Source organism: Hyla sarda, chromosome 1, assembly GCF_029499605.1.
Source record: "Hyla sarda isolate aHylSar1 chromosome 1, aHylSar1.hap1, whole genome shotgun sequence".
Lineage (NCBI taxonomy): Eukaryota > Metazoa > Chordata > Amphibia > Anura > Hylidae > Hyla > Hyla sarda.
Window position 1 is genome coordinate 377,604,106 of NC_079189.1, and position 14,222 is coordinate 377,618,327.

A 14,222-nucleotide genomic window follows, 5' to 3' on the forward strand; every position below is an offset into this window, starting at 1 on the left:
CAGACGGAGGTCCCCTCAACTGGCTCCGCTACCTTCCGGGAGTCTTCTGCTCTGATCTGCCTTCCCGCAGACCAGAGCAGAAGATGACCGATAACCATGATCAGTGCTATGTCCTATACATAGCACTGAACAGGATTAGCAATCGAATGATTGCTATAAATAGTCCCCTATGGGGTCTCTTAAAGTGTAAAAATAAATGTAAAAAAATGAAGTAAAATAAATGTGAAAAACCACCTCTCCCAATAAAAACGTAAATTGTCCCATTTTCCCTATTTTACACCCAAAAAGTGTTAAAAAAATATTTTATATACATATTTGGTATCGCCGTGTGCGTAAGTATCTGAAATATTTAAAAAAAAATTGTTAATGATACCTTACGGTGAACGCCGTGAACGTAAAAAAAAAAGTCCAAAATAGCTGCTTTTTTATAACATTTTATTCCCCAAAAAATTTAGAAAAAATGTATTAAAAGTTTTATATATGCAAATATGGTATCAATAAAAAGTATAGATCACGGTGCAAAAAATGAGCCATCATACTGCTGCTTATACGGAAAAATGAAAAAGTTATAGGTCTTCAAAATAGGGGGATTTTAAACGTACTAATTTGGTTTAAAAGTTTGTGATTTTTTTTAAGCGCAACAGTAATAGAAAAGTAGGTTATCATGGGTATCATTTTAATCATAATGACTCAAAGAATAAATAGCACATGTCATTTTTACCATAAATTGTACGGGGTGAAAACGAAACCGTCCAAAATTAGCAAAATTGCATTTTTCTTTTTAATTTCCCCACACAAATAGTATTTTTTTTGGTTGCGCCATACATTTTATAGTAAAGTGAGTAATGGCATTACAACGGACAACTTGTCGCGCAAAAAACAAGCCCTCATACTAGTCTGTGGATGAAAATATAAAAGAGTTATGATTTTTTGAAGGCGAGGAGGAAAAATCTAAAACGTAAAAATTAAATTGTCTGCGTCCTTAAGGCCCAAATGGGCTGTGTCCTTAAGGGGTTAATCGAGCTTGCTATAGAGGCCTTGTATGCTTTCTTTTCATAATTGGGCGCAGACATAGAGAGGGGATGATTTTCATCTTTCTGAGTGATAAAGGATTGTCTTGAAAAATAAGACACAACACCTGGGTGATATTTTACATGGAAGGTACTCTGGCCTAAGTAAGGGACAAACCTTAAGGTGACTCTGTCAGTATGAAAACACTCATATGGTCCTTTTGAATCCCAACTCTCTTAGCTCAGGAGACAGCTATTAGAAGGTCAACATGTACTATTGCAATTGTAGGTGTCTGGTCCAGATAGATTTTGTACAGCACTCTCTGAATCATGGCTATTGGGGAAAAATACTAACCAAGCTGAAATCCCATGGGATTGATAGGGTATCTATAAGTAGAGGATTGTCTCTTTGTATAGGGAACACAAACATGGATAGTTGCCATTTGCCCTTGTTGCCATCAGACTCAGTTCTGGCATACCCCAAGACTTGTTAGGGTCTTGAAGACCTCCAAATTTAGGGACCATTCCCCTGGCCCTATGAATAATGGAGGAATAATGTTATCCTGACTTACAAGCATTGGATGTCTTCATATAGGCCACAGCCACATTCTTGTATTCATTTGCATTGTTATTACAATCATTCTCTCCATGAATAATTTCTTTAATATGATTGGGTGCACTGACTGCAAGAAATGTTATTAACATTGGTTACTAGATTAGATTATGACTACATGGTACATGTCACAGGATTAGTTATAAAATGAACAATGCAAAAATTCATTTGTAAAATCTTACATGTAAGACTTGGGTTGCCAATTTGTGAATGTGGAAGTATTAGGTCTTTGCAGTATATAAAAAATTTGTACATCCATAGAAATAAGCCCATAGTTAGATAGAGCTTCTCATCAGTATTCCTAGCATACCTTTTTTTTATCTTTTATCATAGTCCTGCAAGTCTTTTTGTTATTATGTATATAAGGAAAAAGTACCCCGAACATACTTGCATGGAGGTAGGGAATATGAGATGGGCTGGCTAGCCCTGGACTCTTGCCATGCAATAGAATACCCCCTGGGCACTTGAGTCTCATTACATATTATGAAAATGGCTTATAGGACTAGGAAGATAAAAAAAGGTATGCAGGTGGATGAACTTGGGGTCCAGAGGAGTAGGGGGGGGGATGGGATGGGGTTGTGTGTGTATGTACTGTATGTATGATGCATTAATGATGTGTGTGTATGTACTGTATGTATGATGTATAAATGATGTGTGTGTATGAATGATAGATGAGTGTAAGCAAGATGGATGTATGTATGATGTGTGGAGATGTGTGTAAGCTAGAAGGATGTATGCATGATGTGTATGTAGGATGTGTGTGTGTATGTATGCATTATGCATGTGGGGGGCAGAGGCGGAATGTGTGTATGTATGATGTGTGTGTATGTACTGTATGTACGATGTATGAATGATGTGTGTATGAATGGTGGGTATGAATGATAGATGTGTGCAAGCTAGATGTTTGTATGTATGATGTGTGGAGATGTGTATAAGCTAGAAGGATGTATGTAAGATGTGTGAAGATGTATTATGCCAGTGGATTTGAAGGTGGCAGGTATATGCATGATATGTGTTTATGAATGATGCATGTATGATGTGTGTATGAATGTATTATGCATGTCGGGGGGCATGTTTATGTATGGTCTGAGTGAATGTATGTATTATGCATGTAGGGGGGGGGTGTTTGTATGTATGGTGTGTGTATGAATGATAGATGTGTGTAAGCAAGATGCATGTATCATGTGTGGAGATGTGTGTAAGCTAGAAGGATGTATGTATGATGTGTGGAGATGTATTATGCGGGAGGATCTGGAGGCGGCGGATGTATGTATGATATGTGTTTATGTATGATGTATGTGTATGCATGATGTGTATGTATGATGAGTGTGTATGTATGTATTATGCATGTGTGGGGGGGCGGAGGTGGTGTGTGTATGCATGATGTGTGTATGTACTGTATGTATGATGTATGAATGATGTGTGTTTATATACTGTATGTATGATGTATGAATGATGTGTGTATGAATGGTGTGTGTATGTATGATGTGTGGAGATGTGTGTAAGCTAGAAGGATGTATGTATGATGTGTGAAGATGTATTATGCGGATTGAACACTGGCTCATGGATCGTACCCAGAGAGTGGTGGTCAATGATTCGTACTCTGATTGGTCCCCGGTAATTAGTGGTGTACCCCAAGGTTCTGTACTGGGCCCGCTGTTGTTTAATGTATTTATCAATTATATAAAGGATGGTATTAACAGCTCTGTTTCTATCTTTGCAGATGACACCAAGCTTTGTAGCACAGTACAGTCTATAGAGGATGTGCATAAGTTACAAGATGACTTGGATAGACTAAGTGTCTTGGCATCCACTTGGAAAATGAGGTTCAATGTGGATAAATGTAAAGTTATGCATCTGGGTACTAATAACATGTATGCGTCGTATGTCTTAGGGGGGATTAAACTGGCAGAGTCACTGGTAGAGAAGGATCTGGGTGTACTTGTAGATCACAGACTACAGAATAGCATGCAATGTCAGGCTGCTGCTTCCAAAGCCAGGAGGATATTGTCATGTATCAAAAGAGGTATGGACTCAAGGGACAGGGACATAATACTCCCCCTTTATAAAGCATTGGTACGGCCTCACCTGGAATATGCTGTTCAGTTTTGGTTGCCTGTCCATAAAAGGGACACTGCGGAGCTGGAAAGGGTGCAGAGACGTGCGACTAAACTAATATGGGGCATGGAACATTTTAGCTACGAGGAGTTACAATTGTTTAGTCTTGAGAAGAGACGTTTAAGGGGGGATATGATAAACGTATATAAGTATATAAATGGCCCATACAAAAAATATGGAGAAAAACTGTTCCAGGTTAAACCCCCCCAAAGGACGAGGGGGCACTCCCTCCATCTGGAGAAGAAAAGGTTTAGTCTAAAGGGGCGACACGCCTTCTTTACCATAAGAACTGTGGATTTATGGAACAGTCTACCTCAGGAACTGGTCACAGCAGGAACAATTAATAGCTTTAAAACAGGGTTAGATACATTCCTGGAACAAAATAACATTAATGCTTATGCAGAATTATAAAACTACATCCCTTCCCCTTATCCCCTTACACCCTTCCCTTCAATTCCCTGGTTGGACTTGATGGACGTATGTCTTTTTTCAACCATACTAACTATGTAACTGTGTAACTATGCGGGGGGGGGGGGGGGGGTCTGGAGGCGGTGGTTGTATTTATGATATGCGTTTATGTATGTGTATGTACTGTATGATGTGTTTGTATGGTGTGTGTGTATGTGTGTATTATGCATGTAGAGGGGGCATGTGTATGTATGTATGTGTGTGTATGAATGATAGATGTGTGTAAGCAAGATGTATGTATGATGTGTGGAGATGTGTGTAAGCTAGAAGGATGTATGTATGATATGTGGAGATGTATTATGCGGGGGGATCTGGAGGCTATGGATGTATGTATAATATGTGTTTATGTGTGATGTATGTGTATGCATGAAGGGTGTGTATGTATTATGCATGTGTGGGGGGGTCGGAGGCAGCATGTGTAAGTACTGTATGTATGATGTATGAATGATGCGTGTTTATGTACTGTATGTATGATGTATGAATTATACATGTGTATGAATGGTGTGTGCATGAATGATAGATGTGTGTAAGCAAGATGTATGTATGTATGATGTGTGCAGATGTGTGTAAGATAGAAGGATGTATGTATGATGTGTGGAGATGAATTATGTGATGGGATCTGGAGGCGGTGGGTGTATGTATGATATGTGTTTAAGTATGATGTATGTGCATGTATGATAGATGTGTATAAGCTAGATGGATGAATTTATGATGGAAGGATGTATGAGGTATGTGTGTATGTATGATGGATGTGTGTATGTATGTATGATTGATAGGTGTGTGTATGTATGTTAGATGTGTATATGTATGATGGATGGGTGTATGATGTGAAAATGTATCATAGATCTAACATAGAATACTGTGTACAGTACTGGGCACCAGTGTACAAGAAAGATATAGTGGAGCTGGAGAAGGTTCAACCAGGGTAATACGGGGAATGGGAGGACTACAGTACCCAGAAAGATTATCAGAATTAGGGATATTTAGTTTAGAAATAAGAAGGCTTAGGGGAGACCTAATAACTATGTATAAATATATCAGGGGACCTTACAGAGATCCCGCCCATGATCTATTTATACCCAGGACTGAATCTATAACAAGGGGGCATCCTCTACGTCTAGAAGAAAGAAGGTTTCTACACCAGCACAGACGAGGAGTCTGGATGTATTTTTGGAGAATAACATTACAGATTATGGATTCTAGATTTATAGGGACAGAACGTTGATCCAGGGATCTAGTCTGAATGCCATATTTGGAGTCAGGAAGGAATTTTTACCTCGAGTATGAGGGTTTTTTGCCTTCTTCTGGAACAACTAAGTAGGGACTCATTAGGGTTATAGGTTGAACTTGATGGACTCTGGTAATTTTTCAACCTTATGAACTATGTTACATACATCTATCATACACACAAATATCATACATATACACATCTACCATACACCAGTCTCATACACATCTATCATACATGAATACATATAGTGTTTATCAATGTGGGGGGCCAGGAGGTGATTGGATATGGGTCAGACTTTGGGGTCTGGATAGTTGGGCAGGAAAGCCTGGAGCGAAATTCTGGGGTCTGGGTAGGGGGCAGAGGAGCCTGGAGAGGACTTAGTGGTCTATGGAGGGGGGGGGGGGGAGAAAGGAGCATATAGGAGGACTTATGGGTCTGGGGGGGAGGGAGGTTGAAACAGGGGAACCAGGAGAAGGACAGAGGGGTCTGGAGGAGGACAGGCGTGATTCAGCTAAACTAAGAAGACACAGTGTGTAACAGTATTATTATTATGGAGGGATTATTATATTTGGAAGGTACAGTGTGTGGCAAGGTTATATTCAGAGGGTACAGCGTGTAGAATGGTTATTTTTGAGGGCTTATATTTAGGGGCACAGTGTGTGGTAGTATTAAATTCAGGGGTACAGTGGGTGGCAGTATTATATTCAGGGGTACAGTGGGTAGCAGTTTTACGTTCATGGGCACAGTTTGGCAGTATTATATTCAGAGGGTATGGTGTGTGGTAGTATTATATTCATAGAGTACAGTATGTGGCAAGATTATATTCAGAGAGAACAGTGTGTGGCAGTATTATATTTAGGGGTACAGTGTGTGGCAGGATTATATTCAGAGGGAACAGTAGGTGGCAGTATTATATTCAGGGGTTACAGTAGGTGGCAGTATTATATTCAGGGGTTACCGTAGGTGGAAGTATTATATTCAGGGGGTACAGTAGGAGGCAGTATTATATTTAGGGGGTACAGTGGGTGGCAGAATTATATGCAGGAAGTACAGTGTGTGGCAGTATTATATTCAGGGGATACAGTGGGTGGCAGTATTATATGCAGGAGGTACAGTGGATAGTAGTTTTATATTCAGGGGATACAGTGGGTGGCAGCATTATATTCAGAGGGTACAGTATTTAGCAGAATAATAATGATTATTGTCTTCCCACAGAGGAAGAGGATCTACTGACAAAGTGGGAAGACTATGATGTTCGGGCGTCAGACTCTGCAGAGAAGACGGAGCTGGAAGACGTCTTGCTATCTGAACCAAATGGAGAAGAAAAGAAAAGACAACAGAGAAGACGTCACTCAAGCCACTGATATAATTGTGTGTTTTCCTGACTGTCTAATCAGCTGGAGTCACTTGTAAGTTCCGCAGTGATGATGGGTAACAATGTACCCTAATCTGTGGCTCTCCAGCTGTTGCAAAACTACAACTCCCATAATACCTGAGGCTCTCTAAGCATGATGGGAGTTGTAGCTTTACAACAGCTGAAGAGCAACTGGAACCAAGGTGATTGGGTGATTGGTGGGGGTCCCAACAGTTGGACCCCCACCAGAAAAATAGGCTGCTTTTTCTTTAATGTCTGTTTTGTCTGTCTGGCCCTGCCCATTAGTCACTTATATCATTGTGTATTCTCTTGACTGTGTCCCATCAGTGGTGTAGCCACTGATATCTTTGTGCAGCTGAGTAAGGGGTCGTCTGGGATTGGGGGAGCGGGTCGTCAGGTGGTCGGGGGGCCTAGGGCAATTTTGACCCTGGGGTTTGACTGGGACCCTGTGGTTTCTAGCTAAGCCCCTGGCGGTGTTCTATGTTCACACTCCTGTCTGCACACCTGTACCCTTTGTGGCTATACTAGGTTAGCTGGTTAGCTGACCGGCTCTGCATTATTGTTTTAGATGTGCTTTACTGCTGTCTATCTGCGCCAAGCCAAACTGATTGTTTGAACACCAGGTAAGGATGGTTCCATTTTATTTTTCTGGTACACTGTGTATACTGTACATGACCCTGAAGTAGCTCTTTTCCTCTACATAGCAATTTTACCTAGCCATATTCATAGTGATCACCTTATAATCAATTGAGTTTCGATCACTGGAACCCCTTCAATCCCAGCCTCGTACCCCAGAACTGCAGCACTACTTTATTCAAGTAAAAGGAAGCAGGGGCAGTTCACCGAACAGCTGCTGACCAGGGAGCTGCTGTGCCAGGAAAAAAATGAAGGAGCTGCAGTCAGTCAACCAGCACTACAGACCCTTCATTCTCAGGATCGGTGGGGCTAATAAGCCATTACTTTATAAGCTGGGACCAACTATTTTAATAGTGTAACCTGAAGGACCACTGAACACATACAATGAAAAAAATACTTTCATACAAACCTATGGATTTTTTACCCGGTAGCTCATCCTTATTCTTTTTGAGGTCAGTTGAAGTTGGCCTTTGAATATTATGCTTAGACCTGTAAAGAAAAGTTATAAGAACTGAGTACATAATAGGATCCCATCAGCCGCTCTGTCATTTACATAGAAACCACTCGTTGCTTTTCGATGTTATTCTGCAGATAAAAATTAATTCCAGCTTTAGGTAGGATCGTCTTCTTTCTTCCTTTTCTCATGAATGGCTTGTTGCATATATTTTGTACAGGCAGAATCTACTGTTGGTGAGGGTGGCGCAGCACATATACACAGTAGATATGGTGCTGTACAAAGCTAGGTAACAGCTGGAACATATTTAAGATACTGCTCAGCAAACAGTAGCAATAAGTCCTTGTTTATTAAGATATCTAAAGGCTCCTTAAAGGGGTACTCCAGGGAAGTATATATATATATATATATATATATATATATATATATATCACACTACACTCCCAGCCACCACACTCCCTGGATATGTTCCCCGTAAACTATCCTACCTAATATGCTAGCTCCTGTGGCCCCTGTTGTCTTTTCTGGTTGCATGATATTATTTGCCATTCTTCCCTCCCCTTGCCTACACATCCCAGCAATCATTGGAGCTCTGCTCTGTAAGCCAGCATATTCCCTGAGGACAACCAAAGAGGGAAACTGTTCAAATGAATGATATTTAGACAATTAAATAGGTTGATGAAAGGGAAAGGATGGGCTATGGGTTTAGTTCCCTGGAGTACCCCTTTAATGAAAAACTACTATAAAAAAATTTCAGTTATACACTGTGGGCTGTATTTTGGTATGGTAGCTCAGTCACTTTCAAGTGAATGGGAAAAACAAGCAGACTACGGTTTTATAGTCTGGTGGGCGTGAACTTTATTACTAGGCTTCAGGGGATATAAACAATAGTCTGAGGGCACATGGTGGGTGGGGTAAATATAAGTCTGAGGGAGCATGAATCTGGCCCTCCTGAGCCTAGCAGTTAACATCCACTTTTGTTAGGGAAAAGTGCACACAGTCAACATAATAGTAAATTCCTATATCTCACATAGCAACAAAATAAAAAATACTGTTAAAATCTGGGCTCTCAAGGCAACAAAAGGATATACACAACTACATTTTTTATAGTGACCACAGGTCCTCTCTAAAGGGAAAGAATAACCTAGATTTAGTTTTACAGATTAGGGCCACATACTGGTACATATTCTTTTCTATTTTCTTCTTTTTTTCATTTCTGCAGATTTTTATTGAGGTAATGCTGTTTACTGAAGCCATATTGACTACAGGTAACAATAGTCTGGAGCTGGAGATGACATTGACTTCTATGGGAGAGATTTCTAGGCTTTGTGACCTGTACAGAAGTCAGTGTGCATGAAGTGGGGAAGAGGTGATCCGTGACCATCACCTATTGTGAATGGAGCAACCCTCTGTTTTCTATATATAGGTTTTACCTTTCATTAGTATCTGGTCTGTGATGGTATTGTAAAGATGCTGGATGTGGATCCCCTGACCTGAGTGGCTGATGACACGGGCCGTATCGGGGAGCGGAGTCTAAGGTGCCGCTGGTCTTCACCAGAGCCCGCCGCAAGGCAGGATGGATTTGCTGCAGCAGGCGACACCCTGGTCGCTACCCCCGATACGACTCAACCACACAGGTAGCTGGGTGAGGCAAAGTACAGTAGGATGAGGCAGAGGCGTAGTCGGACTTAGCAGAAGCTCAAGGCAGGCAGCAAACGTGCAAAATCAAATAACATAGGAAGGGTCAGAACACGGGCAAGGCAAACAGACAGTATGGAAAGCTTAATCTCAGGCAAATGGCACTGAAGATTGGGCAGGGAAGAGTGGTAGGTGCAGGGACTTATAGAATAGTGTCAGGTTTTTCACATAATTATGGGCGTACTGGCCGTTTAAATTTCAGAGCTTCGGCGCGTGTGCACCCTAGGAGACGGGGACGCGCGCGCCAGAGCTGAGAGGCAGAGGAAGAAGCAGCATAGGAGCGTGGTAAGTGATGGGCTGGGATTCGCATGTAGGCGCATCCCGCAATGCGAATCCCAGCCCTGCAGCAGGGAAGAGGGGAACAGTGAGCTCACGGCCAGGGGAAGTCCATCCCGAGTATTAAATGCAGTCTTCCATTCATCACCTTCTCTTATGCAAATCATATAATCAAAAAATAGACACCTCAAAGGTCTAGTTTGGAGAAGATCCTCGCCCCATGGAGACGGTCAAATAACTCCGAGATCAGGGGAAGAGGGTAGCGGTTCTTGACGGTGGTTTTATTCAGGCCGCGATAGTCAATGCAGGGTTGCAGAGAACCGTCTTTTTTCTCTACAAAGAAGCATCCGGCTCCGGCAGGGGAAGATGACTTCCTGATAAAGCCTTTTTGAATATTTTCTTGAATATAATTAGACATGGCCTGAGTTTCAGGAATAGACAGAGGGTAAATTCTTCCCCGAGGAGGAGTGGTCCCGTGCAATAAGTCTATAGGACAATCATAAAGACAATGAGGTGGCAATACTTCAGCTTGTTTCTCACTGAAGATGTCAACATAGTCCTGAAGAAATGAAGGCAAACCGGGCAGAGGAGTAGAAGCACCAACTTAGACTGACGAGTATGAATGCAGTGACTGTTGCAATAAGGTCCCCAATGGAGAACTTCTCCAGTTTTCCAATCAAGCTGCGGGGCATGGAGTTGCAACCAAGGAAGGCCAAGCAGGATAGGAGAGGTACAGTGAGGAAGTAAATAGAAGGACAAGTTCTCCTTATGCAAGACTCCGACCTGCATTGATATCGGTTTTGTGCGGTATAGCATGGTACAGTCCAGATTTTCTCCGTTAACCGTAGAGATGTACAAGGGCTTCAAAAGGCGAGACACCGGCAGAAGATACCTATGTACTATGGAGGTAGCAATAAAATTTCCCGCGGAACCAGAATCCAGGAAGGCAAGAACGGAAATATTGTCTTTGGAGGGTAGAGAAAGCTGCACCGACAAATTCAAGCGTGGAGAGGTGGTGTTCACACCTAGGGAAGCCTCTCCCACAAACCCTAGGTGCGAGCGTTTCCCTGTGACTGCGGACATGCAGGACAATCTTTAAGGAAATGATCTGCACTGGCGCAGTAGAGACATAGATTCTCAGCTCGATGACGAGTTCTTTCCTGCAGAGTCAGGCAAGACCCATCCACCTGCATAGTCTCCACTGCGGGAGGCAACGTAGAAGGTTGCGGTGGTTGCTGGAAGACTGGTGCCAGACTAGGAAAGCGCCGAGGTCGTGCAGACTCCCTTTCTTGATGTTGTTCCTCACGTCGCTCAGAGAAACGGATATCAATCCGGGAGGCCAGCTGTATAAGATCATTTAAGGTAGATGGCAATTCCCGGGCAGCAAGGACATCATTAGTATGGCTAGAGAGTCCTCTTTTGAAAGTGACGCAAAGAGCTTCATTATTCCAGAATAACTCTGAAGCCAGGGTACGGAATCGGATGGCATATTTGCCCAGGAGTTACCCTGAGAAAGGCTCAGCAAGGCCGTTTCAGTGGAAGAAGCTAGCGCAGGTTCTTCGAAAACACTTCGGAATTCCATCAGGAAAGCCTGAAGTCTGGCTGTGAGTGGGTCACTGCAATCCCATAACTGAGTTGCCCAGGCCAGAGCCCTTCCAGTTAACAGACTGACAACAAAGGCCACCTTGGCTCGTTCCGTAGGGAACTGTTCCGCCATAAGCTCTATGTGCATGGAGCACTGTGTCACAAAACCACGGTAGGACTTGGGATCCCCTTCATACTTCTCGGGAAGAGACAAATGGAGTTTGGATCCCGTGGTGACTGCTGGAGCAGGAGGCATTACCGGAGCAGGAGCAGGCTGTGGCTGCTGCAGTTGTTGCTGGGCAGTAAGCAGCTGCTGCATCATGGTGGACAACTGGATTAACTGCTGCGCCTGCTGGGCCAACTGCTGTGACTGAAGAGCCACTATGGTGGCGAGATCCAGATTCTCATGCAGAGGTACCCCAGTGGGATCCATGGTCGGATCTTGCTGTACCAATGCAGGATGTGGATCCACTGACCTGAGTGGCTGACGACACTGGCCATACAGTACAGTAGGATGAGGCAGAGGTGTTGTCGGACTTAGCAGAAGGTCAAGGCAGGCGGCAAAGGTGCGTAGTCAAATAACATAGCGGAAGGGTCAGAACACAGGCAAGGCAAACAGACAGTATGGAATGCTTAATCTCAGGCAAATGGCACTGAAGATTCGGCAGGGAAGAGTGGGAGGTGCAGGGACTTATAGAATAGGGTCAAGTGTTTCACATAATAATGGGTGTACTGGCCCTTTAAATTTCAGAGCTCCGGCGCTCTCGCACCCTAGGAGACGGGGACGCGCATGCTTGAGTTGAGAGGCAGAGGAAGAAGCAGCAGAGGAGCGTGGTAAGTGACAGGCTGGGATTCGCATGCGGGCGCATCCCGCGATGGGAAACCCATCAGGGCAGCATGGGAGAGGGGGACAGTTCGCTCACGGCCAGGGGAAGTGGCCGGAGCGCAAGGTGTAACAGGTGTCTGGTATCTGGACTGAGAAGACTGCTGAAAGCCAACTCTACAGAACAGGGAGTATCAGTGTGTTATGAGACATGGTGGGCATAGTGAATACTATAAAATGTCATTCTTATTTTAAAATATAGATAGCAAAATGGAAAAAAAAAATAAAATAAAATCCTCTGAAATGAAACCATGACCTCCTTGTCGTAAAGGCCTCATTGGGTGCCACATATTTTTCTGTTGGATTTGTATCAATATAGAAAATCTCAATATGCTTCCATACAAAATCTGTAATAAACACTGACTTCCATGCCTGAACAACTGAAGGCCTTGTGAGTCGTCAACATATTCTGATGAATTATTAATCTTTTAATTTGGATCCACTGAATTTAATGCTTTGAAGGTAAAGTAGTTCATTGAATACAAATACTAAATATGAGGTATATCTCATCCCATATTATCTCATAAACATGCATGACTAGTATTTTAGTAACTGGCTGCATTTATTATCTGCTCCTATACGGACGGAGGGATTTTTTATTCCAGACTAGTACATGATTCAATAAATATAATTTGGCTATAGTATATATAAGACATGTTTTTCTCTTTTGTCAATAATGTGCTATTCATGAGTAAACCAGCATTATCTTCTAGGCACTGCTGTTGTAATTTGTTGAAATATAACCAGGATTTACTTTTGGCCAATGCAATTTATTGTATTTTATTTAACCAATTATTTGCTACTATAACTACATGTGTGCAAACACAGGACCATCTGTTAGATACCATTGAGCAAGCAACAATGTTACCACTAACACAAATACTCGAGTGAATGGTATGACCTTTATTTGTAGGTTAGGTTTACATTACATTTCATGCTTTATTAGCACATTTAATAGGTGTTGCCATTGCTATTCTAGCGGTAGTACAGGTACATTTACTTGTCACACTAAAAGGATTCTCATTTAGTAACTATAATATAGCACAAAGGGTATATAAATAAATTCATAATACACTTATTTGTGTTGTTGTTGATTTTTTTCTACTCATGTGACAAAGGATCCAACCAACTCTACTGAAAGAGGACCTGTGGCGAACCCAAACAAAATGAGATTGCATTATTATTAAATATCTTAGGGTGCACTGAGCAAGCACCTTATTACAGTTTTTTGATACACCTTTCATTCCTTAGATATGAGGGTTTATAGTTTGTCTGACAATTCAGGGATTCAGTTAGATGGTTTGAACTTATAATAGGAGTAAATATTAGGTAATGGACAGGATAATACAGCGAGGGAGTGTAAATGTTGTACATTAAGGGGGTAGGGGAGCCTAATACACATCACATTACTGTATAAACCGACCCAACACCTAGTCACCAAAGTAACTCCTATTATTAGGGTTAAGTTCCCACCATCTGACTAATTCCCTGTATTATTAGACACACTATTAAACCTCATATTTTGGGAACAAAAAGGCATATCAAGGAACTGTAATAAGGTGTGTGATCAGGGCTCCCAAAGATATTTAAAGGAAAACTGTCATCAGTGTCATCGCACTAACCTGCTGCTACAGGCAGGTAGTGTGGGTGACACTGATGACAACCATACTCATGTGTCCACAATCCGTGTTCCCGTTGCCCCGGTATCTTCATCTGTTTCCTCAGTTCAACCGGCAGGCTTGGGGCATGGGCGGGGATTTGTGATGTCACCGATGCTGTTTCCCTAGTCCTGCTCACAGCAGGGCCCAGCAGATAAACAGCAGTGGTGACATCAGGAAGCTCCGCCCGTGCCCAAAGCCTGACGGCTGATAGGAGG

The 14,222-nt window shown here is 42.4% G+C and overlaps 1 protein-coding gene across 5 annotated transcripts in view; it reads right to left on the reverse strand.

The window, feature by feature from the left end:
- Positions 1 to 14,222, reverse strand: part of LOC130275615 (uncharacterized) — a 106,129-nt gene that overhangs the window by 48,819 nt on the left and 43,088 nt on the right. For 4 of the 5 annotated variants that reach the window (XM_056523816.1, XM_056523833.1, XM_056523810.1 and 1 more), the window contains exons 4-5: positions 7,861 to 7,940; positions 1,583 to 1,693 (exon numbers count right to left, since the gene is read on the reverse strand). In XM_056523816.1, coding sequence (XP_056379791.1) covers positions 1,583 to 1,693; positions 7,861 to 7,940 — 191 coding nt within the window. The remainder of the gene's footprint in view (positions 1 to 1,582; positions 1,694 to 7,860; positions 7,941 to 14,222) is intronic. The other variant, XM_056523825.1, reaches the window with a different exon arrangement.